The 24,391-nt window shown below is 40.4% G+C and overlaps 1 protein-coding gene across 1 annotated transcript in view; it reads right to left on the bottom strand.

Moving 5' to 3' along the window:
- Nucleotides 1–6,485: 6,485 nt before the first annotated feature.
- BMERB1 (bMERB domain containing 1) overlaps nucleotides 6,486–24,391 on the bottom strand; it is a 54,824-nt gene continuing 36,918 nt past the window's right edge. The window contains exons 3-6 of the mRNA XM_087731523.1: nucleotides 16,963–17,036; nucleotides 13,343–13,457; nucleotides 11,586–11,668; nucleotides 6,486–10,439 (exon numbers count right to left, since the gene is read on the bottom strand). Coding sequence (XP_087587649.1) covers nucleotides 10,327–10,439; nucleotides 11,586–11,668; nucleotides 13,343–13,457; nucleotides 16,963–17,036 — 385 coding nt within the window. The 3' untranslated portion in view covers nucleotides 6,486–10,326. The remainder of the gene's footprint in view (nucleotides 10,440–11,585; nucleotides 11,669–13,342; nucleotides 13,458–16,962; nucleotides 17,037–24,391) is intronic.

The following is a 24,391-nucleotide window of genomic DNA, read 5'->3' as shown; positions in this document are numbered from 1 at the left end:
TGTTATCCGTGAAGCCTGCTTATCACTCTGTGGGAGTAACTCTTCCTTTTAATCTTGTCACTGAATTTCTTGCCTCTGACACTTGGGATGGGTTAAGTATCTTTGCAGCTAACCTTTTTGCAATTTGAATATTTAATCTGTTTTGTACCCTTGAAAACTAGAGTTTGAAAACTTTGGCTTTAAGTGATTTCTCATTAAAAGAAAAAAAGAAAACCAAACCACCTTGATACCTGTTCAGTCTGTGCGGCCATAGGAAGTCAGATGCTGATGTACTTTACATTAAAAAAATGCTGACTTTATAGCGTGATGTCTTACATTGGATGTATGCTATGAGTGAGATACCACGGGATCTTTCAGGTATTTTCCTACAATTTAGCTGGTATTTGTTCAGAGGATGAGATACAATGTTTCTACTCTTCCAGCATGCATTACTTTTAACATAGTATTCCTTCTTGTATGGACTGTTTTCATGTTTAATATTACATAGATGGAGAAAATTAGAAAAAAACCCACCCTTAATTCAAGTGACTATTAAAATGGTTTGTAGTGCTATATATATGCTACAGGAAGCAGATTGATATAAATAGAAAATGCCATTTTACAAGAAATTTCCAAGATGCCACTTCAAGGTATTATTTCTGAGCATTTTCTGTAGAGCAAAAAAGGCTTCTCTAGGATAGATTAGTTTAAGGCCTTTTTTAGATGCTCCACTAGTACTATCTAATCCTTAGCTGCGTTGTATCTAGAATACCTATTTAAGAAAGATTTTGTTTAGTTTTTCCTCTTTTGGCTCATTGCTGCTGACAGTGTTGTGTTTGTTTTCCCTAAGCATTTAAACAGTTTGGCTATAAGCAGTGATAAGCTTGGCAGAAGAAGCCTGACCATGCTGGTTGCACTTAACGGGGGCGTTTTCAGGTGCAGATTGGTGCATTTGAAGACATCTCAAATTTAAGCTCAAGCTATTAGGACAGGATTCTTGAATGATGACTGAAGGTTGTTGGACTTGGGATAAAGAGGGTAGTATGGATATTATGCAGTGAGACCTAAGCATCTTATCAGACTGCAGGTAAGGAATTTAATTTTACCTGAAAAGTATGATAAACATTTAATGTGTGAAGGGAATGCAAAGAAAAACAATCAAGTTGTGCAAAGGGAGGGAGAGGAACAGTTCACATGATAGCCCTGTAACCAGAGATTGCTCTCATCTTCTGTTGTGTTTTTTAAAGGTGTGGGAGGGGAATGTGAGGGTGGAATATGACAAGTGTGTGGAAACTTCCAGGATGCTCTCAGAGGAGACAGAGTTAGGATGAAATAATCATAAGTGGGTTAGGGGAGGAATAAGAACCTCCTGAAAACAGTATCTCTAAAAGCTTGTGGTCAGTATCTTGAAGGATCCGTATCCTGCAGGACTTTCAAGATATCCTGGACTTTGTCCAAAGTACAGGTAATGCTCGCAGGAGGTGTAACAGTGCAGTACAAGATGACAGATATGGGAATTCCTTGCCCTCACTGGGACAGTTTGCCACCTGAAAAGTTAAGCAAGGTATTTCTGCATCAAGATGATCGTCTACTTTTACAGATGGCCCGTGTAGGTACAGCAAGGCATAAAAGCATCTGGCTTACGCTTTTGGTGCTTAGCTCTGTATTTTGTGTTGTAAGGGACTGTTCTTAGTCCCAAGACAAATGGTGGAAACTGGAGTGTGCTTATTGCTTGTGAGGATACAGGTGATTACTTTGGAAAATACCTCTATAATCTGTTGATCCTGACAGTCCTAAAGCAAAAGCCTTCAAAATACTTCCTTTAAAACACATCTTTGCCAAACAGGGTTTTGGAGTGATTATAATCCAACCTTGTATGCCTGTCGAAGGAGGCTGTAGAGCAGCCTTTGCCAGCTCAAAAGCAAAGCAATTTGTGAGCTGTGATACTGTGCCAGAAAAAAACCTGTAGTAATTCAGGAAGAAAGATGGTGAGAAACATCAGCTGTTGCAGACTTATTTTGAGTTGACTGACATTTATTCATTTCACCTTGAGACTTGGAACCTGTATTACTGCCAGAAGCTATTCTGCTTAGTGTATGGCACATACAGTAATGCTGAGCTGACTTGCCTATGGCCTTATTCGGTGATGCTAAGATACAGGACGTGATAAAGCCTCAGGCGTTCCAGCAAGTCAGATGGTACGTGGCTGTCAAAGCACCGTTACATGTCATGCTGTGGGCACAAGTCTCAAGTCAGCCTTTCAGTTACTGGATTCAAAAGTAAAAAAAAAAAAAAAGGCATTCTGCCAGAAAACCTATTTTGTGGGATGAAGTCTACTGGTAAGAAAAAACCAACAAACAGCTTTGTCAGTGTAGATGGGATGAGGTAATTGGCTCCAAGAAACTTGGAATTAGCTGCAGTCATCTCTGCTGGTTTTGAGCTTTCTTAAACTACTCTGCAATTTACCTGAAGCAAATTTTGGTAGCAGCCCAAGCCATAAAATGGAGCGTTCAACAGGCCAGCAATTATTTCATTAGCTCTGACACAGACCCTGCAGGTCGGTTTTGCGCAGCTTTACCAAATAGGCTGGGAGTGGCATGAGACGAGGCCCGGTTGCTGAGGTGTTCCTAGCGCTGACGGTCTGTGTGCTGTGATGACCACTGTGGGCATGGGTGGAGCTCTCGCAGATGTTCCAGCTCTCAAATCCTGATGGCAGCTGTCTTGCCAGGCTCCCAGAGTCCTGGGCACAGTGCATATTTTGGTGGGTGGTAAAGGACAGCAGGAGCGCAGGGTGAGCTCCATCACTGTCTCTGCATTGAGGCACTTGCCAGTGATGCTGAGGGAGCTGCAGTGGTGGTCTTCCAGATTGCACTGTTGTCAAGAACACCTACCCTCACTTTGACTCTGGACTCTGCCATTGCTTTCTAAAGACACGTATTTCTGCTTTTTAACTTTCTTCAGATGTGTAAATGATCTCTTAAAGGTAAATCTCCTGCTAAAACCTTTTGATACATTACACTTGTGTAGAATCTGGTTGCAGTTGGGTACAGTCTTGGTACAGAGGCTCTTGGAGCACAATGAGCTGCTCATTAATGAGACAGGGTGTTCTTACTCGAGGTGCTACCTCGGATCCTAAAAGGGAAGGCGTTTGCGGGAAAGAATCTGTCATTTGTTTGCCTGCAGGGAAGATGTACTTGTGTGGGTTCTCTTGGACATCAGTCACTACCTAAGAGCATGAACTTGCCTGAGAAACAAGTGGATGATTATAATTTCAAATCTGTAGTCACATCCATGAGCCCCAGGAGCGAGTTAAATCTTTCAGTTGATACGCTTACTTTTAAAATAAGCAGTTGTAAATCGAGGTAAAGACTGCTCTGCTGCTTTCTTGTGGTTTCTCTTTGATTTTGCTGCTAAAGACACTGCTGTCTCATGCCTCAGGAGGAGTGTGTTCCACAGTGGCTATGGTAGCTGCAATTGACTGGATAATGTCGCGGCCCGGATATAATTTCTCCATAGACCTGCATTTCCTCATAGAAGTTGATTGAGGGCTGTAAGATTTCATCAGTTAGGTTTATTTTGTGCTAGTTACAGAAGATAAGATTACAGTGACAGTCTCCTATATTGTCAAGTAGCTAAGGAGCCTTTGGTTTTATGGCGTTTTATTAGAGCAGCTTTGATTGCCCAGTGAAGCAAAGCTCGGTCATCAGAGGGGTTTTCTGGCCTGAAGGTGCACAAGCCATCAGTAATGGGATATAGGTGTGTTTATAAAAGCTCCAATACTGGTGCTGTCATGAAGGAAAACTTGTTTCTGCATTTCACATCCCATCACATGTAGTTGGCTCAGAAGGCCCATTCAGTTGAACTCTTAAGATTTGTTTGCTAGGTAAACCAAGCCCATACCTCCAGTCAGTGGAATTTCTGAGGTTTTTAAGTGAAGGCAGAAAGTTAAATGCATTGCTGCTGTCATTTGTAGCTTTGTGGTGTGCAAGCTCTCTATTCTTGTAACTTGAAAATCTAAAGTTGGAAGTTCTCTGTTTAGCTGTATTACCTGCTGGAGTGAGTCTGTCATGTCAACGTAGGTTTGAAAGTTTAATCCTTTACAACATCCAGCCTATTATAATCCACTGATTCCTGTAACTGATGAGGTTTACCTCTTAGGTATCAGTTTCAACATCTCTTGGTGTCTTATAACAATTAGTTCAACCTCCCATGAAGTATTACTGCAGAAAACAGCCTCTAGCTAAGAAACTAGTAATGCTGTAAAGGATACAAGCTGAAATGTAAGGGAAATGCTAGTGTTAGACACTTCCTTATTCATCTCTGAGACTCTGAGTTGTTGCCTAGGCTGCCTGGATCCAGGCCTAGACACTGAGGTGTTCTCAAGATCCTATGTGAAGCGTTGTATCCACATGGAGGGAAGAGAATCCACGTGCTTGGCTGGCTGCTTACAGCATCGATGTGATTATAGGGTCTTTTCCAGTGTTAACGATTCTATGATTCTATGTGGAACCAGATGCACGTTGATAACAACGGTAGCGTTTATGCTGGGGCGGAGCAGGGCTGTGTTAACGTGTAGCACGTGACTACCCTGGAAGAGCGGCTTGGACTTTGGGCTGCTCGGGAATGAGTGTTGGGACTGGAATAGGAAAGGGAGCTGCCCTTTCCTCAAGGTCAAAACAGAAGAATAATTGCTTTGCTTTTCTTCAGCCTGCTGCTGAAATGTGGGGGTTTGGTGGTGACCTGCTGGCACTTGATTTGTGAAACGTTGATGTTACTATATATGTTGGAGCACCAAGAAATTTTCCATTGTTTTACGTAGGAGCAAACCACACAGGGCAACTTGGTTTATTTGCACACCTCGGAAGCCTCTGTACTGCGGAATACATATTCTCTGGGTTGTTGTCTGTGTAACGCATTTGTGGCTGTCTTTCTACTGTAAGAGAAATATGTTTATTGGAAAAAAAAAAAAATCTGAACTCAGTTCCTTCAAATTCCTTTCTAATAAAAATATTCTCCTCCATGACCAGAAACACTTTCTGTGATAATTGTTTACCAGTGAGTCTGACTTGCAGGTTCTCTGTTTGTTCTCAGCTGGAATTTTAATTCAGTCTTAACTGTAAAAGAAGTCTGAGATCTCTTTGGTTTTGGAGCCAGTATTCAAACTCTTTCTTTCAAAGAGCTGCCTCCGAAATGCCAGTAAAGATTTTAACTTCTTCAGAGGCAGGGAATATGGATAAGGATATGGGTAGATGGGTGTATTCTCCACATCTTGTGTAGAATAAACTCATAATTTGAGGTAATTGATTTCAGTCTGCTGTAAATGTTTTAGCTCCAAGTGGCACGGTTTGAGATCAAGCTGAACAGAATATTAGGAAAACTTCTCCTTAACCATCTGCTTAGTTGTGAATGAAGACACGCTCTTACGCCTGTGTAGAAGACAAAGTGTGACAAAGCCTGAATCGTACACGAACTTAGGGTCACCAGTCACAAAGATGAAAGCAAGCCCTCCTTACCTTTTGCAGCCCCACGTTTCAGCCTGCAGTCAAATGCAACTTAATATTGGTTTTTAGGTAACGTAGTATTCTTTCTGGAGGGTGGAGGGATTGCACTTATGAAAGCACTTGTTAACTCTTGTTAACCATGTCTTGGTTAACAAGACATCGGTAACTTGTCACCAGGGTACAATTAGGCGGAGAAAGTCTGGATGAGGCACTCTCTCTCCTCTGTGTTGCTGATTTTTGACTTGGGATTCCTCCGTTGGCTGCAGGGTTATGTTTAAAGCTTTCTGTTGAGCTGAATTATTTCATTCTGGGAGATGGGGGAGTAGAGAAACCTGCCTTTCGCACCTCTTGTTCAGAGGATATACCATTGCTGTTAGCTGTTCCTTAGCTGACTCTCAACTCTTGAGATTTTGTTAATACAAATTTTGATTTCATTGTCTTTGCTTCCCACAGGAGGAAGGCTGGGGCAATGAGATCTGCCCCTAGATGCACTGCATTCCATCTCATTCCCTGTGTCTGGTCGCGTAGTCTCTGGTCCCCGAGATCTCCAGAGCCCTATGCTTCAGGTAGCATCTGTAAAACCACTCTGGTGAGCAGACCAGGCAGGGCTGACTTTTCTTTCTTAATCGCTGTTAAGCCCTTCTGGCTTGGCAATGGTTTTGATGCTCAAATATGTTGGGACCTTTATCATCTCCATGTAGGGCTGGGAACTGTCTTCTAATCTGTGCAGTGCTCTGGGCTGTAGTGAGGTTTCAAAGTCATCTGGGAGCACAGTGAGATTGGCTTTTTTGGTGTTTTTTGTTTGCGGCGTGTCACTGGAGAAACTGTGTGTTTTTTTCAGTGAGATAAAATCCTTTATTTCAGTAGCATCACTAATTTATCAAATTAGTCCCTTCTTGCAGTATAATAATCCTATTCTTTTTGAAAAGTATAGCAGCACAGTAAGTGTGTCCCACTCTACTCCACAACCACTTATTTCCTTCAGTAACAGCAAGAAACATATGCTTAGTACAACACAGCAGCTTAGTTTATTTTGAAATACGTTTAACTTTGCTGAAGAGATTCAGTAGGCCTAGGGGAAGGTACAAGAGAAGCATTTGCTGGTAGAATTGGTGATTAGTACAAATAGCGCTTCAGCACTTTGTTTTTCTTAGTAGACCAAGATCCTTTCCTGAATATAGCCATGTTTACCAGTTCATACATGAAATAATGTGTCAAATCCACCTTAAATTTTCTTTTTCTGATGCCTTGCTGCCTTGCTGAGGTGATTAACAGCCAGGATTTCCAGAAGAGATTTTGGGTGCTTCAGTCAACCAATGTCCTTCTTTGCAGACAGTAACAGATACCTGAAAATCAGCTCTGCAGTGATGCCAGTTACTCAGTCACCTAAAGATACTCGTCTGATATTTTCTGCTGATTTTACATATGGGGATTGCATGTGCTATGTTCCTAGGATCCGGGAAGTTACAAAGCCCCTCGTTGTACTTGGGAATACTCAGTGGTTCAGTCTGATTTTTTTTTTTATTTATTTTTTTTAAAAACAAGGACCAAGATTTTTGCACACTTCATTCCTTCCTAAGTTTAATTTGCTTAATTACAACCATTATGTTTGAAATAAACCATTAGGGCTCTGCTGTGTTCTAGATGGACAATGCTGTAAGCCAGCGTTGAACATAAGTGAGAATCTGACCTCACAGTCCAAAAAAATCCAGGACTTTATTGCTGAGCAGCATCGCTGACCCCCTTCTAAAGGAACCACTGGTGCACTGCAGGCAAGCCAATCAAACCCACCTGAACCATAGAATCATAGAATCGTCAAGGTTGGAAAAGATGCTTAAGATCATTGAGTCCAACCGTTAACCCAGCACTGCCAAGTCCACCACTAAACCATGTCCTCGAGCACCATGTCTACCCGTCTTTTAAATACCTCCAGGGATGGAGACTCAACCACTTCCCTGGGCAGCCTGTTCCAATGCTTGACCACCCTTTTGGTGAAGAAGTTTTTCCTAATATCCAACCTAAACTTCCCCTGGCGCAGCTTGAGGCCGTTTCCTCTCGTCCTATCGCTTGTTACTTGGGAGAAGAGACCGACCCCCACCTCACTGCAACCCCCTTTCAGGCAGCTGTAGAGAGCAATAAGGTCTCCCCTCAGCCTCCTCTTCTCCAGGCTAAACAACCCCAGCTCCCTCAGCTGCTCCTCATAAGACTTGTGCTCTAGACCCTACCCTGAAATAAAACCAGAACTGAAGCATCTGCTAATTAAAGCCAAAACAATCTTGCACAAAGAAAACCTTTCAGGTGAGCCAGGCTAGAACTTCTGAAAATGAAGTTCACTCTCCTTAATACTGCTGTAGTTCAAGTCCCTTTTGGGCACTGGCTACCAGGGCTAACGGTATAGGAGTATTACATATTCATGCTTGCTGTGTTTTCTCTTCTTCATTTTAATTACGGGAGGGGGCTCTGTAGCCTAGTCATGAGTGTCGCATCCCAGTAAATGTCTAGCTCCGTTTCCTGTTAATGAATTTTTTTCATACAAACCTACATTCTACCAATTTCACTTTTCTTCCCAAGGGACTAGAGACTCTGCAGCATGCAAGGATCACCCCAATCATCAGCACAGCCTGGTTTAAACAGTAATGTGCGTAAGTCGCCTCTTGCCGTATAAAAACTGTGTGCAAAATCCTTCTTCAGGACCCTTTACTTAACCAGCGTTCACAATACTTGGTTTTAATGGTTGATCCTCCTAAGGCTTTGTTTGGTGCCTCACGACTGGTTTTTTCCTAACTTCCATTTGCCTTTGTTAATGGCACTGAACGTCTGCCTCTTGTCTTAAGATACTGATACCTCCTGATGTCCTAATTGGGTACCGGCAAATTCAAGAGGCTGTTGAATTCTACAGAAGCCAGTGGGTATTTCTTCCCCTCCAGTGTGTATTCTCCCTGAAAAGCAGTTTCCCCCGTAACTCTGTTAACATACACAGGTGCTACACAGAGTCCAACCCATACCAGATACAGTAGATACTAACAGCTACAGAGCTTAGTGTGGTGATTTATGTATCAGCAAGGATGTAATAACTATATACGACTATTCAGCCTTTGGGTATGTTTTGTCCTCTTTCCTGCGTCTTTGGTCAAAGTAATTAAAGTGCTTCATGTCTTAGTGGAAACCTTTTGTGTGTTTTCCTCCTTGATCCTTAAACCTTAAGGAACTTGGTGATGTAGGTTCTTTGTCTCAAGTGAGTGTGCAATATTGAAACAAATGATTCTGGATATGCAAGTATTCTTCATCGAATCAGTCCGATGCTAGGATTAGGTTTTATTTGTATAAGAATAGTCCGAGTTACTTTAGATGGTGTCTTTCTCTTTGAACCTTAAGATACTTTCTCTCTCTAAAAAATATTACTGTTTATCCTTTTTGGGTAACTGCTGTTAAATTTTTTTCTCCTTTCCTATAACTGTGGTTCCTTTATATAAAAGTGTACACTTCACTTCGCTGGCTTCACAAAATGGAAGTTCCTCTTGAAAAACTTTTTATTTTAGGAACTTTTTGCTATCTGTTTGTTATTTCTAAGCCTGAGATTTTCACATTAGATCCATGTACGTTTATTTTACTATTTACACCTATCACAGTACATTTATATGGAATACCATCACACAGACAAACCAGCTACTGACAGCTAATATAAAGATATTAGATTCCACAAGGCTTAATCTGCATAGAGACCAGAAACACATTTAATGGTGAAACACAGATAAGTCTGTCTGTATTTCCCTTAATTTTAAACCCATTTTGTGTAGAATGTGATCTTCCTACCACAAACATTTATTTCTGTATTTGTATACTTGTCTTGTGGTCAATTTGTCTTGGGTGGCTAGTGCCTTCCTGTGCTTGACAGCTTATATTTCTTATGGTCATGAAATATGCAATTAATAGTTGTTTTAAGCATTGTTTAAATACTAGTTAAATTTTGTTTGTCTTCTGCTCTCCTCCCAGCAACCTACCAGTGATATGTAATCTCATACTGCATGTAACTTCTAATAGTGGACAAAACTCTCTTGCTGAATATTTCTCTGACTCCATGTGAGGTGGAGATCTAAAAGAGAAATGACACAGCTTTGGACTGCATCATCTATTTGCAGATTACTGTAGCTGTGCTTGCTAAAGCTTTACCAGAGATTTATTTTCCCTGGTGCAAGCAACATTCATTTGACTTGAGTAATTCAGAAATCATACGGGATATAAAAATCTACCTCTACTTGCAGCATCCCTGTCACTGATCCTCATTCTTTAGGAAGAATTGGAAGTGAAACTCCACAGCAAAGTAGTTGAACATCACACTAGTTTTGATAAGTATTTTGTATGCAACATCAGTTATCATAAAGTTGTTTCACTTATCAGTTGTGCTATATACAGCATTGCTACCTGTGGCTTTTGTTTTGAGAAGCAGCCAGAACGGAATATTTCAGCAATTTGAGTGCTGTTTGTCAAGGGGGAAAAGTGCACAACAAATTCTTACAAAGTGATGGCCTATTAAAATTGCTGTTTTACACCTTACTGGATGAAACATACCCTCTCTTTATTCACTTTTACCACTGGGGTGTTTTTGTTGGCTCTACTACAGATCTTTTCTGGTCACTGGACAGCCACTATATAGATTTCTTTTGTTTTTAGGCATGCGTGTTGAGTGATCCATGCAACAGTGAAGAACCTGCCATTGTACATTCCATATATTACTGTTGTACCAGTTGCTCTTGATTCTGTTAGCAGGATGCTGTTAGTTCCCCTCACCCTACAGTTTCATTCACTGAAAACATTTGAAAAGACAAATATGGTAGAGAGCCCAGAGCTACATGATGCTGCATTGTGTGGCCCCGCAACAATCCTTAATAATAGCCAATCCTGCTTTGGCAATGGTGGGCTTGCTTGGAGGAGGTTCTGCCTTCTTTTCTGCTGGGCTGCCTGCAATGTTCAAAACAGGACATCGTTACAACCAAGAGCTGGTCAAATGATTTCTTCCTACTTCTGGGTTAAAGAATGCAAGCCTTTCCTGGCCCCCCCCCTTTGCCCCACGATTTTTTTTTAACTCTTGTTTGAACAATACATCTAACACTTTGGTAGTATCCAAGCTGGTATGTAGATTCAAATTGCTTGGGAAGCCTTATCTCTTCAGGGGAGGGAGTTAAGAGAGGCTAAAGAATCCAGCTCTCTCAATGGGAGGGTAAACTTCTTGCATCTTGTTCAATCCAGGTGTCCCTGTTCACAGCCATAGGGTCAGATAACAAGTCCTTCCACAGAAAGTCACCTTACTGTGTTTAAACCCCAGCAACTAAGGAGATAAAGAACAAAAATATTGCTGGAGTTTATTCTCTCATCAACTTAGATGTTGTAATTAGGAGAGCAAGATAAAGGCACATTTTAATTTTTCAGAAAAAACTCTTTTTATCTTTAACATTGTGTTTAAAATCAATCTGTTATCTTTCAGAGCTTATGCTGTGACTGTTTTATTTGAAAGTTTCAGCTAAAAGCTTCCAAGGGATCATGTAATCTGCTTAGTTTCTGAGAAATTAGTGTGTTTGCAGTTCTGTCTGTAAGTGATTTGGGTTGAGGTGCTGGAAAAGTGTATTTATGCTGGTAAGATGTAAGAAATTTGGGGCAGCTGTGGAAGTTTGCAGTCTTTTCTCTAGTTTCCATCTTGCCTGCAGTAAAACAGGCGAACTTTGCTTCAGATATCCTAGCATATATCTTAAGGGGGTTTTTTTTCCAGTTATTTTTGCAGAACCAGATGGGAAAATAATTGGCAAAAATAAATCTAGTTGCTTACGAAAGTAGGCTGTGGCAATGTGTATTCAAATATACTTTGCATATTTAAAACATACAAAGCAATTTTAAAGTGGCCATAGATGACTTAGAATTCAGATGCCCAATTACCCCTTAAAACTGAATCCAAGTGGCCAGCAATTGCTGACACACTATGTTGTTTCAGGGTGATCTAACCTAGCTTTTGGCAGAGGCTGGCCCAGCATGGCCTTTGAAAATGCTCTTTTATCCAGTTGTCTTTGGAGTTTTTCCTATTGTTCTTGCTTTTCTTTATGTTTAAGAACTCACTGGTAGGAGACTGTGTTGCTTTGTCTAAGGGTTTTAACTTGGTGCGAAGGAATTCAGCCATCTCTTTGTCTTCTTCTTTCTCTCTGGTGGAAAAAAAGGAAAATAAACCTGTTACAGAAATGACACCATTTTCTTTGTAAATGGGGCAGTAAAAGCTAGAGTAGCTAGGATCAAATAACTAGTAAACAATTCACTACTTTGTGCTTTTTAAAAACACTTAATTTTTGCTGCTTATTGAAGAGCAAAATATTTGCCTAAATGAAAACAGTAACAAACTTCTTGTAGAAATCAGAGACAGAATTTTCCCCAAGGTTCTTTACTTGTCTCTGATAGTGTTGGATTCATTATATTCCCTAGTCAGCAGATTTAAACCATAATGTATCCTCTGTTTTAAGTTGTTCTCACAAGTGTTTCACGATGCTTCCTTTACAAAGTAAAGCAGAGGATACATATTGTTGTGATTGTACTCCTTATTTTTAAAGGCCCGCTTAGACAAAAGACTGGATCTGATGGTCTTCTGCTGTTAGTGTTTACCAAAACCAAGTATATTTCTCTTTGCCTGAAGATGACAGCATTAGGCCCAAAATAAAGATTGTGAGGCTAACCTTGATTGTATCTATTAACAATGTTTCTGTGTTAGTTTCATTGCTATTTTGTTACTTAAACATTAACAATGAGTGCACTGATTGAATATCTCAGTTTTGAGGAAAAGCAGATTTTATTATCAAGAGTTTTAAAGAAAAGCCTCAGGTTTTAATGCAAATGTGAACTGACACTAATGTATGCACATCTGCATAGCGCATAGCAGCACATTTTCAGTAGCCCACAATTAGGCTTCTCCATTGTCTGGCTGCTGCTGAGGTTTTTGCGATTTGCACATTGCGCTAGCAGTTGAGAGCTCTGGTTGACATTACTAGCTCAGGCTTCTTGTCAGCTGCTGACTTTGGCCAGCTCTCTTTGATCAGCTGCAGGACTCTGGCAAGCTTTCTTCTCTCCTGTCCTTTGCTTGCTTAGAATTTAAAAGTGTTGGAAGAGATATTGTCATTTAGGATAAATGGACTGATGAGCCTTGAATCTTTACCGTTGAAAGAGACGGGAAGTAATAGCAAAACTCTGACTATTTTGTAGAGTGTTGGGATCTCAGTGCAACAGCTGGAAAAGAACTTTTGAGGAAGACCACAGGTTTCTCAGCAACTTTGGGCTAAGGTACTGAGATGAAACCATTCTGAACTCGCTTATGCTTTAGGTTAGGTAAACCTGTGTTAAGTGATTGCATTCTCAGGGTTTGGGTTTTTTTTTTTGCTGTGGCAGGGTAAGAATAGCAATAATAAACCCCAACCACATTAATAATTTGTTTAAAAAAAAAAAAGAAAAAAACATATTTTAGATGTCTACAAATATGCCCCTTGTAGAATTCCATTTCATGTCTGCTTCTCAAGCTAAGAGGATCCTCTGGTAGCAGCAAAAATCCTTCTCTTATTAATGGTAAATGCCCAGACACTTTCTGGTAGGAAAGTAAGAGACCAAACCCCACTGCAGTCATCAGATGACTGAAGCACTAATGGGATAAAGAGCCACAGAAATGCAGTAACTTAGTTCTAATGTTTTTCCTATGGAACTGGGAGGAGCCTTTTAACTTGTAAGTTGTTTTAAAGGACCAATTTTCTCCCATCAATGTCGATGTAAATTTTGTCACTCCACTGTAGTATTAGACTTGTGAAATCTCACAAATAAGTTCAGTTGCTTTTAGTTCTTACCGTAATCTCTCCACCTCTGCATCATCTACAAGAAAATCTCGTTTTTGTACCAGTCTATGGATCTTCTGAATCAGTTCATCCTCTCTTTGTTTCTCCATCTTTGTTTTTTCTTTTTCTGGTCAAAACAGAGAAAAGAGACTATTACTTTGGATTCTAGGGCGTGGAGCAGGGAGGTAGACATTGCAGCTGTCTAAGAATGAAATGTTGATTGAAGTCAATGGCTCCTCAGACCTGAGTCACCAAAACTCCAGCAAGTTCTGGTCACTGCCTCTTTTCTCTCTTCCACTTGCTGCTGTTGTGTCTGATCAGCTTAATAGTCTGGAGACTGTGGGGCTTGCCAAGCCTACTTTTAATATTAAATTACCCTGCAAGACACTGCTTTGAATTTTTTAAAGAGCTTTGGTAAGAAAACAGTCCAGGATGCTTCATTAAAATCCATGGTACAAACTCCCTTTGACCTCAGGGGAAATGAGACCACACCAAAAGGAACCATTTCTGTGTTTCATGACAACTTTGGCTGTTGACTACAACACTTTTTTATCTACTCTGGTAAGGTGAAATCCACACAAATAGCATCAATTGTAAAATGTGGAAAAATACATGGAAGTGTTTATTTTCCCTGTGCTTCAAAAATCTGAGTAATTAATATATGTCCTTGTTAATTAGCCAGTCTGTAATGACTAGGTTGTCTATAAACAATGATTTTTGTGACATGAAAGATGTGCCTGTCACAAACTAAAATTCGTGAATGTTGGGGATTACAGAGCTGTAGTTTAAGGTTATAAAGCAAATGTAGTTAAGACAGAAATCTTCAAACCTAGCAAGTGGAGCAGAGATGAGAAAGCCAGAGGCAAATCCCAGCCCACATATTTCCTCAAGAAGCTGGAAATTTTGATTAGCTGAGAAAACACTTTACATTAAATCAAGGATTTTGGTTTTGAGCACTAGAACTGCATTTAGAGAACCATAAAATTAAGTACAAAAGAGCTGTGGGAAGAAGGGCAAGCTGCCTGCAGTCTGATGCATCTGAGCTGTTATGTCTGCTGATTGAACTTGTAAGATATTTTAAACAGCTAAATAAATCATATTTGAAAATAATTGTTTAATAGAGCTTAATTTTGGATCATAGGCTTCAGGATGCTTACTGCTGGAAATTTCTGCAATAAATCTATTCCTTAGTAAGTGAGATAAAAACACCTTGAATATATTTTCAAGACAATGAAATTCTGTAAGTCTCAATCTCAAAGTCATACTCCTTTGAGAATTCTAAATTATGGTCTGCCAGTAGCAGAGGAAATAATTTCTAACATAAGGCTGCTTTGTCTGGGATGTATTTTCTGTGTTTTATCTTTTAGAAATGATAAAGGAAGGTGGTTATTGACTGCTATGAAGATTTCAAGACCTCTGTGGTGTTACTTATGGAGAATTCCTGTGATTAATGCTGACTTTGTAGTAGAGAAAAAAAGAGAATGCTTAGAAATAACTGCTTTTTCTTGCTTTGCCTCTTATGTCTATGGAGCAAGGGATCTCCTCCTCTCACTACTGAAGATAGAAGCTACTTTCTACTTCCTTTCAATCTACCCTCTTCCCAGACTGAGATGTGCTCTCCCATAATATCCTTCAGGAAACTGCCTGCCAAATACATGCATCCTGAATTGTGGCAAAGTACTGCATAGTCTGTGTACTAAAAGACTGATCCCATGTCTACTGAAATTGGATAAACAGCGTCTACCAGAACCAAAGAGCAGGTCTCTACATGCAAATCTGTATACTAACAGGAAAATTATGATAAAGATGTTATGAATGAACCCATTTCTGGAAAGTGTTTTTCTAGGTTAGGCACATGCTGTGTCAGCGCTTAGTTCTGTGTGAATGCCAGCAGCTTCTTTGTCTTTGTTAATACAAAAGTATTCTTCCTGTGAGTCTGCCAAAAGGTGGTGCTGCTGGAACTGTACATACTTATAGAATCATAGAATCATTAAGGTTGGAAAAGACCTCTGAGATCATCAAGGCCAACCGTTAACCTAACTGTCAGGTCCACGTCTAAACTATGGCCCTAAGCACCACAACCAGATGCTTTTTGAATGCTTCCAGGGACTGTGATTGCACCACCTCCCTGCGCAGTCTGTTCCAATGCCTAACCACTCTCTCTCAGTGAAGAAATTTTTCCTAATATCCAACCTAAACCTCCCTGGGTGCAGCTTGAGGCCGTTTCCTCTCGTCCTATCGCTTGTTACTTGGGAGAAGAGACCGACCCCCACCTCACTACAACCTCCTTTCAGGTAGTTGTAGAGAGTGATAAGGTATTCTTAAGTTTGCTGAGATTTGCAAAGTGCTGAGGAGAAACTGCTGTCTGTGGATCTCTGCTTAAGACTTTGTGACTAGAAAATAGTTTCTAAAAGGTTTAAAAACAAACAAAAAAGCACACTGGGGAAAAAAAAAACCAATCAACTCTATGTTAAAAGTAAGGGTAGGAAAGCTGCAGGCTAGAAGAGGTGAGGTAAGGGCAATCATTCATAGGATTCCTAATCCTTTCCAATACCATTTAAACCAATAATGTACCAACAGTGTTGTCAGAAATTTAAAATGTGACCTATAAGCAACGAGGAAGTATAAAGAAAAAGTAAGAAAGGTTATGAATCCATTTTTGTTGGGTGCCAACGACAAGCGGAAAAGTTCTTATACAACTAAGGACATGTGGCCTCAGAGTAGACCCCTGCTTCCTATTTTATGAGTGACCTTCTCTCTCCTTTCTGGGGAGGAAGTTGTCCTTTAAACTTGTACAATAAAATGTGGGGGGAAAAATGAGGATAACCAAAAGAGAGTCAAAACTTGTCCTTAATAGTTAGGCAGCAGCAAATTATTTCTGAAGAGTCATAGAGGCCATGCAGTAATATCTAGTGTAAATGGCCCACTGCGGTTGCTGAGTGTTTTGCAGGATCTGTCTGTACTTTTTTTCTTGAACAGAGTAGGGTTCTTGTGGATGATCTAAAACAGCAAAGCTGTAGCAAAGCAAAATTCCTCATTGATTTCAGCTGGAGTTTGGAGTTAAGGACTGCAAAACTGCCTACAACTCTGTCCCTCCTTAGAGCAGTGAATTTGCAAAGAATTAAGGCAAAACACAAAGCAGACTTTTGCCTCTTGCTTTTTGTAGAAACCCATTTTACTTTCTTCCAGAAGGCAGATTTAACTACAGGTGTGACAATGAATTCGTATATCTAGGAAAAAAAACAATCATGTTCACAGTGATGGTTATAAACCATCCTTTCTCCTTTTTGTCTTGGGTATGTCAGCACTCCGTCTTTTCTACCTGACAATCTCTGTGCCACGTGGTTCCCTTGAGATTGCCAAGGGAGTGTAAGAACTAAGGAATGTGCACCTTGTTTGAGTGATATTTGCAGGGTTGGTGCCAAGGGAGCAGTGAAATACAGCATGGAAATAAATTTAGAGACCAGGAGATTAAAGATGGGAAGAAAAAATAAGGACTAGAGGAAAGAGAGATGAAACTCAACCCTGGGGGAGATTTCTGATTGTTAGGGGCAGAGGTGTGTTCCCGACACCATCCCCACCTGTGCATCACCCAAGCGTTATCCTCATATCAGGTTGGAGATAGCCATTACCTGGGATTGCTACCAAATTCTGCAGCTCGCTCTTAAGGTTCATAATATCTTTGCACAGCTGGATGTCATCCATCCTGCAGAAACAGAAAAAGCATGGTCAGAGACATGCAAACCCCATCCTGTGTTGACGGGATCAGCCAGATCTCATCTGAATACACGATACCATCCCTTGCCTGGGACCTGTGCATCAGCTTGAAATGCAGAGGTTTAACCTTGGAATACCAATACTGTTCATTCACCAATTTTAACAGATAGCAAATGGTATTTAATACTAAATGCCTGTTGAGCCCTTGATTACTTGTCTTACTGGGATCTAATCTGTGTGTAGGTCATATTTCAGGTGCCTTTTGCTTTCTTGAAAGTGACTGAACATGCTGGAACGGGCATCTGTATATTTAATAGTCATGAAAAAGACAGGTGTGCCATATTGCATATAATGCAGCAACAGTTTTCACTAGGGAAAAGAGCAAGGGTGAGAATAACAGGGAGCCTGGGAAGGGGCAGCAGAAGCCAATTATTTGGCATTATTTGGTACAGCCAAGACAAGGTTTATATTCTACTACCAACTTTCTTTGTGCCCTTACTAATAACTTAGCCCTGATACCAAAGATCTGGAAACTGTCAGAATTCTAAATGTTTTGAAGTCTTGCACCTTGGGTGAATGTCTTCCATGGTTGATGTGTTTCAAATCCTTGATGCGTGCAGAAAGTCCGTTAATGTTAAGACACAAAAGACAGCTAAAAAAAAAATCTGTAACATTAGCAGATACTGCACTTTCAGCTCTTATTGAAACTGATACCTATCCTGACAGCTGCTATACTGAATTATTCCCCTGGAAGCTAGCAAACTTCAGCATTAGCTTCCTGGCAAATATTTTATTTTAGTATCTCAGCCATATTGGCAGCCAAGGCTCAGGTGTTGGTTCTGAGGGCTGCATCAGGGGCTTCCATTTTGAAATCATGCCCTGAAGAATACAAAAAACCAGCCTTTGTGATTAATTGTATATTCTTCAACTTGGATGTCACCAACACTATCCTTGCCCACAGATCTCAGAGTTCTTGTTTCATAATCCTGTGCCTGAAAGGTGGATTGCCTGCTGCCTAAGCACCTGAAGGTAGCTGAAGTGCTAGCAGAACATGGGTTGTCACAGTGGTATTTCGAGAGAGGAAACCCAAGAGATTAGAGTGTGTGTGTATGTGGGAGCAAGTGCACAAAGGATAATGCAGTCAAATTACTGAATTAAGTGGGGAGTGGAAAAAGTAGGTGTTTCTGGCACAAATAAGATTTTAATCGCAACCCAAGAGCTTTTATTCTCCCTGCTGCCTCTGCATGGAATGCAGGTCTCTGCAGGGAGCTGTCCTTCCGCTGCTTTGCTCATGTTATTAAAACATGTTGATCCTGTTATTATTTGCTACTTTGGTTAACTCCATCTTGCCTGTTCCACTGCTTTCATTGTGCTATGACAGCTATTCCTGCTGCCTTTTTACTTCTCTCTTCCCAAAATACAACAGTGAAATACCTCTGATAATAATCTTTATTGCTGACCTCGTTTCCCGTCACCTCTGCTGGGGATCTGTTCTTCCACCATACATCTGTCTTGTAAAACTTACTTTTATTGCGAAGACGAGCATGCTAGCCTCAGGGCTAGTCTATGGTTCGCTGCTGTATGTGTTTAGGACACTTGGAGGCAGAGACGTTTATACTGATGATTATTCTTACTTGGGCTCCCCATATTATTCATGCTGATCACAAGCAAAGCCTGTTTCACTCTTGAGATCCATCATGCTAAATGGTACTGAAACTACTTTTATCAATTAACAATCTTAAACACTATCCCCTCAGGAGAATCAATATTCAAAATGTGCTGGGATGTGAGCAAGCCTCACAGCTTCTTATCCATGTTCATGCAGTTTGGGTGTCACATTAATATAATGAATGTTGATATATTTGAGGAAAATGACCACGGTTAACAAAGATGACAGTTTCTTGGCGAGAAACATTCAATATCGAACTGCTCTATTCAAATGATATCTAGGGGCCAGACCTTCAACTAGTGAAAAGAACAGTGAGTTTCTACAAGAGATCTTCATGACATAGAGAGATTTTTTTTTTTTTTTTTCACTATCAAAATACTTCACTGTATCAGTTTGGCTCCCTGCCATCCTCAAGGAACTCCCAAAAGCTAATGTCACTGCTCCTCTCTCAGGATTTTCAGGAATTTAAAATATCGTGGTCAGTATGTTCCAAGTGAGCAAGATCTTCGATGTTCAGTAGTCCCGCCAGCCCCTATGCTCAATTTGTGGCAAAGGTACTGGCCTTACTGCAACTGTAGTTGCACTTCCTCCCGTTGTTTTGGCTCTTTTTTTCACTTGACTGCAGAGCATATAGCTAGCGCTCTCCATATATAGTCTTAGCATCTCTTTTTTCCTGACACCTAAACTTTGTTCCTGCCTTGTAACTCACAGGAGAGAAGTAAATACGTGGCCAAGCACTTAAGGGCTGTAAAAGTCATAAGCCAGATGACCTCTCTGGAGTCCCAGCTCTGTAAACTAGTGTGTTTTGATGGTGGACAAAGACTAAAACCACCATCTGTACCAACCCCCTTAAGCACATGGAACGTCCTTCTTCCCATCTGTGTCAAACAGCTTTGTGTTTCATCTACTCCATGGTGTTGATTAGGAAAAAATTAAAAAATAAAAAGATATGGTTAGATGACTAAAGGAGGGCTATGGGACATATTCATAAAAGCCGTGTGAAGGCTTTATCAATCTGACTTAATGAAAGCAGGAGGTATAGTTGCTTGTAACTATAAAGCACATCACACATCTGCTAGCAAATAATACTGAATGTAAGGCTACAATTGCTGTCCTGGGCAAGAGTCACCTTCTTGCCCTTAAAGAAAATGGAAGAGGAGGAACTCCTGGGAAAGAAAGCTCTTGGAAGGCCATTCAATCTGTACTGGTACTATGAACCTTCCTCTCTTTTCCCCCTTATGCTCTGGTTCTTGGATGTAAGCAATTACAGGAGGCCCAGAAGAAGTTAATGCTGCTTCTGAAAAAAAAATAAATCCCAGTGGATTTCTCATTTGAAAGCTGGATAGTTAGCAGGGTTTGACTAAGAGCATATTTGTATTACTGTCAGACCTCTTTAGGAAGTAAAAAGAGAGCAGGAATCTGCAAAGTAGAGAAAACAAAACTCCTTTGGGTCTTCTAACCTTCTACAGAGAAGCTGGAGAAACACGCTGAACCTAATTCTGCACCACTTTCTCTCCTATGTTATAAGTCAAATGTACCAGAGTGCAAGACGGGCAAGAGGAGAAGTTAGACTATTGTCGAGCTTATTTAAGAGCACTGTTATGCTCCCTTTGCACCTGGTGCTTTTCTCAAAGAAGAGCAGCACAGTCAGGTTGTTGGTCTGTGCAGAAGGCAATGGCTTTTTCCCTATAGATACCGCATGGCATAGGGTACTGAGATGACACCCTCCAGGCCTGTTTAAGTTATCTGCAAAGATGCTTGAGACATTTCCATAAAATTTGCAATATCCAAACAACCTTTGCTGAACTCTCTACTCGCCGGAATAGATAGTACATTCTTTCCAGTCCCTGTGAAACTGTTTTTGATGTTGTAGAAAAAACATCAGTAAAGCAAACAGCAGTTACAATATGTCAGTTTTTCCCCCAAAGCTGAGCTTTAAATGTCTGCCCAGCAATCTTAAACACATGAGTTATGAGTATCATAAAACATTTCTCTTATTAAGAGCCCAAATCCATTCCTGGAGTAATTGCAATAGTATTGAACTAGGGCTGAATTCTCAGTGTGCTTTCATGTATTTCTGACACACTGTCTGCAATTCTGCTTTTCTGTTTCTTGATGGCTTATTGCAAGAAACCCTCTGTACGCTTGGAGATACCACACAAGCATGTATTATTCTTTTCTCTCTCGGGATTTCAAGCTGTATCATCAAAACCTAAAAGCAGACTCTCTGTTTGCCCAAAAAAAAGATAAAATAGCTCATAATGAATAAACAGCATGAGCAAAAGATTTTCTAAACATGTCACAAAGTGACAGGAAAATAAGTGGGTCGGAAGAGTCTGCAGTAATCTGGCACAGTGACTCAGCCCCAATACGTGTTTCTGTGGTCCAGTTACCAGGAGAAGAAAGCTCTGAGCACTGTCATTCCCATACGATCCACAAGTGAGGTGACAGCATGAGTCACCGCTGCCATGCACCATCTGGACTGAGGGGGAGCAGGGCAAGGAAACAGAGAGGCGACCTCCCATTCAGCTGTGCCCTGGCAGGTCTTGGAGGCTGTGGAAGATAATGGCAGGCAGGACTTAAAAAAGAAACATTCTGTACTGGACACAGCAGTGTTTTGTTTTGTTTCAATAGAAGTTATTCCATACCAGCTAAATTTTTCTGTGTTCTTTTCAGCTGAGGAAGAAAATCAAATTCCCTGGTGTAAGACCTAGGTACCAGCTAGAGCCATGGATGGAAAAAAAGCAAAAATGATAGTAAAAGGCAGTAGGAAAATCGCTGAACGTTCACCTTAATGATCAGCCAAAGAAAAAGAGTTGGCCAACAAGTTTGTCGAATGCGTAAGATTTGGGAGTAAGAACTATTAATAACGGCTACATAAGCATCAAATATCTTTTTCATTGATTTCAGGACGAGCAGAGCAGTTCAGTGTGTCTAGAGAGCTGCTGCCTTTGCTGAATGACTTTCAAAGCTAGAAATAGATCTGTGCTCCCTCTAGCATGTCTATAAGAGGAGGTCTGAGATTCTTTTGTTTTCTGTTATTGCATTAAAGTGCTTGAAGTTAAAAACTGGAGGTAGAGTGGTTTTGCTGGTTCCCTTCCCTCTCTTCCAAAAGGGTTTGCAGGCACTTAGGTTATTTTTAGTTCTGTTTTAATATATTCCTGTCCCAGAAGTAAAATGCTTGTAAGAGTTTCTGAAGACCTTGATAGTGCCAGTCTAGGAGATGGCCTAAGAACCAGATGTCATGCTAAGTCACGAGTTGACATGATTACATGTATCTGGAGAAGGTCTCAATATAGGGGTAAGACGATCATCTCCTTGGTGGTGTCACCAATGAACATGCTGAACACCAGCCAAGAGCAGCCAGTAGTGATGGCGAAATTTGGTGACTGAAGTAGAGAGCTGTGTAGAAATAAGAGAATTGCTACAGAGAGAGATGGTAATGTGTTGTCAAGCTGCAGATTCGTTAAAATAAGGACTGAGGTGGGGAGGAGGGGCAACAGTGGAGGCTGCCTTTGGGGACTGCAGGTGTTTAAGGCCTTGTCAAAGTTGTGGGGAATCTGGAATGTTGAAAGTATTCTGGGAATAGAAGAAAACAGGAAGTTTATGTATGCCCCTCTTCTACACTTGACTCCATTTTGTCCCTGTCAACTCATCTTAGTTTCTTAAAGCTTCTAATTATAAATCTGTGAAATCACAGGCAACATTTAATGAATATAGCACACGTTGTCTGAGTCATTATGGTGGTGTTTATCACCTTGTTATTTAGCTCAGCACCTGGTGCTGCTCAGGCTGGAAGACATAGAGCTGGCAATTAAGATAACAGATTGCTGACCAGCCTGCTTGGCAGGTCAGGTTACAAATCAAAAGTCCTATGATTAACTATTAAAATAACTGTGTCTATCTTTTCTTGTTAAAAGTGGTCTCTGATGGAGGAACAGTGGATAGAAGTGCTGGACTGCAACTTGCAAAGTAATGTAATTCAGCTGTCATTTCAGACAATTGAAGATAGCAGGACTTGAAAATCTCAGTCCCTGGGGGTCATATGTAAGGCATATTTCACAGAAATTCAGAACAGTGCCTAAAGAAGCTGTCTGTATTTCCTTCTCACTGACACTGTTAAATTCTCTTGAGCTTGGCCATCTCCTTTGCCAGTTACGAAGTTTTACTGTCAACTTCAATAGTAACAAGAGGAGCTTTCCTGAAAGTGCCCTACTGTGGCGGGGAGTAGTTCTCTAAAATTGACTAAGCTAATTTGTCTAAAAACAATAGAGAAGTTAGATTTAAATTCAGAAGTATCTAACCCCATTGCAGCAGTATACAGAAGACTGCATGTAAAAGCATAGGGACAACTTATGTGCATGGTTCATTTAAATTGGTCTGGTAGTTTTATTTTTTGTTATTAGGCAGCAGAAGTAGGAAACTCCAGGTTTGCCTATGTATTGTCTCTAGCAGAATCAATGATAAATTTCCTTCTTAATTTACTTCCTTATTTGACCTTTTCTTATTTTTAAAACTACAAGAGCAACTATTTAGTATCAAAGCTGAAAAGAATATAAAGGTACCTCGTATAAGATTAAACATTGACAGTCAGTCCATTTCAGGACTTTTCAATTCACTGTTGAATCATCACAGATCTATACTCTCCTATTTATAGCAGAAGGCAAGTGAGAGAGACCACTGAAATACCACAGGTCAAGAGTTACACATTATTACAGAGCATCCTTGCCTATAGGAAGATCAACTGTGCAAAAGAGTGGGCCACAGTAACTGTGAGTATTCTATATGCATGATGTATTATGAATACATTATCTTGGATATGTGGCCTCATGGGAGACAATTCATTCTACCATCCACTCATGCAAACCAGACCACAGGTAGCTAAGAACTGGGAAATCAAAAACAGTTTGGGATTAAAGGTTACATTGGAAGTACAGTGCTAAATTACTGACCTAAAAATGACTAAATCAAAAGATTAAAGATACCCAGAGCTGGTCCCTCTTCTATTAACAGCAATTTGTGACAACCACAACATATATTCAATGTAGAAAAAGCTACTTAAAGAAAATTTTCTATTAAGTAATTCTTTTCCTAGCTGTCCAACAGAGATAATAATGAAAATTCCTCCTTCTACTTTTTTTTTTCTTTTTTAAGACACAAACATCTCGACTTACAGGTACTAAGTCTACAATTCATTAAATACTTTGCTAATGGTATGTTTATCGTTATATGCCACTAAAAAAATGTTTTCCTTTCTGAGCATTTTAACGTAGCATTTTTACTGCCATACAGTTGAAAGTGTAATGTCTTATTTTCCTCTGGGGTTGATTGTTTGCTATCAAACAGGGCAAAGGAGATGGCTCTGCAGAGAGATCCAACTGAACAAAGGCATTTTTCTTTCCTCTTTGAGAGCTGATTTGTATTTATAATTTCAGCTTAAAGTACACAGTCTGGAACTTTGCAATTCAGTCCTGAACGCATGTTCCTGAGGCTTCAAGGCTCCCATCTGAAGAGCTGGGAGACCCTCATCAGAGCTGGACCTTCCAGGAGTTCCCAGTTCTACAGTGGGCATGCTGACATCCTTGAGGCTCCCAGATCCATGGCAGTCCCCTAGAAACGCTGTCCCTAATCTCAGAAGCCTCAAGCTTTGAATATCTGACAACTTTGATTACAGA

Source organism: Nipponia nippon, unplaced genomic scaffold (assembly GCF_047370975.1).
Source record: "Nipponia nippon isolate SJK-2023a ecotype South Korea unplaced genomic scaffold, ASM4737097v1 scaffold_5, whole genome shotgun sequence".
Taxonomy (NCBI): domain Eukaryota; kingdom Metazoa; phylum Chordata; class Aves; order Pelecaniformes; family Threskiornithidae; genus Nipponia; species Nipponia nippon.
Note: the sequence above shows the minus strand (reverse complement) of the source record. Positions and strands in the feature narration are given on the sequence as shown.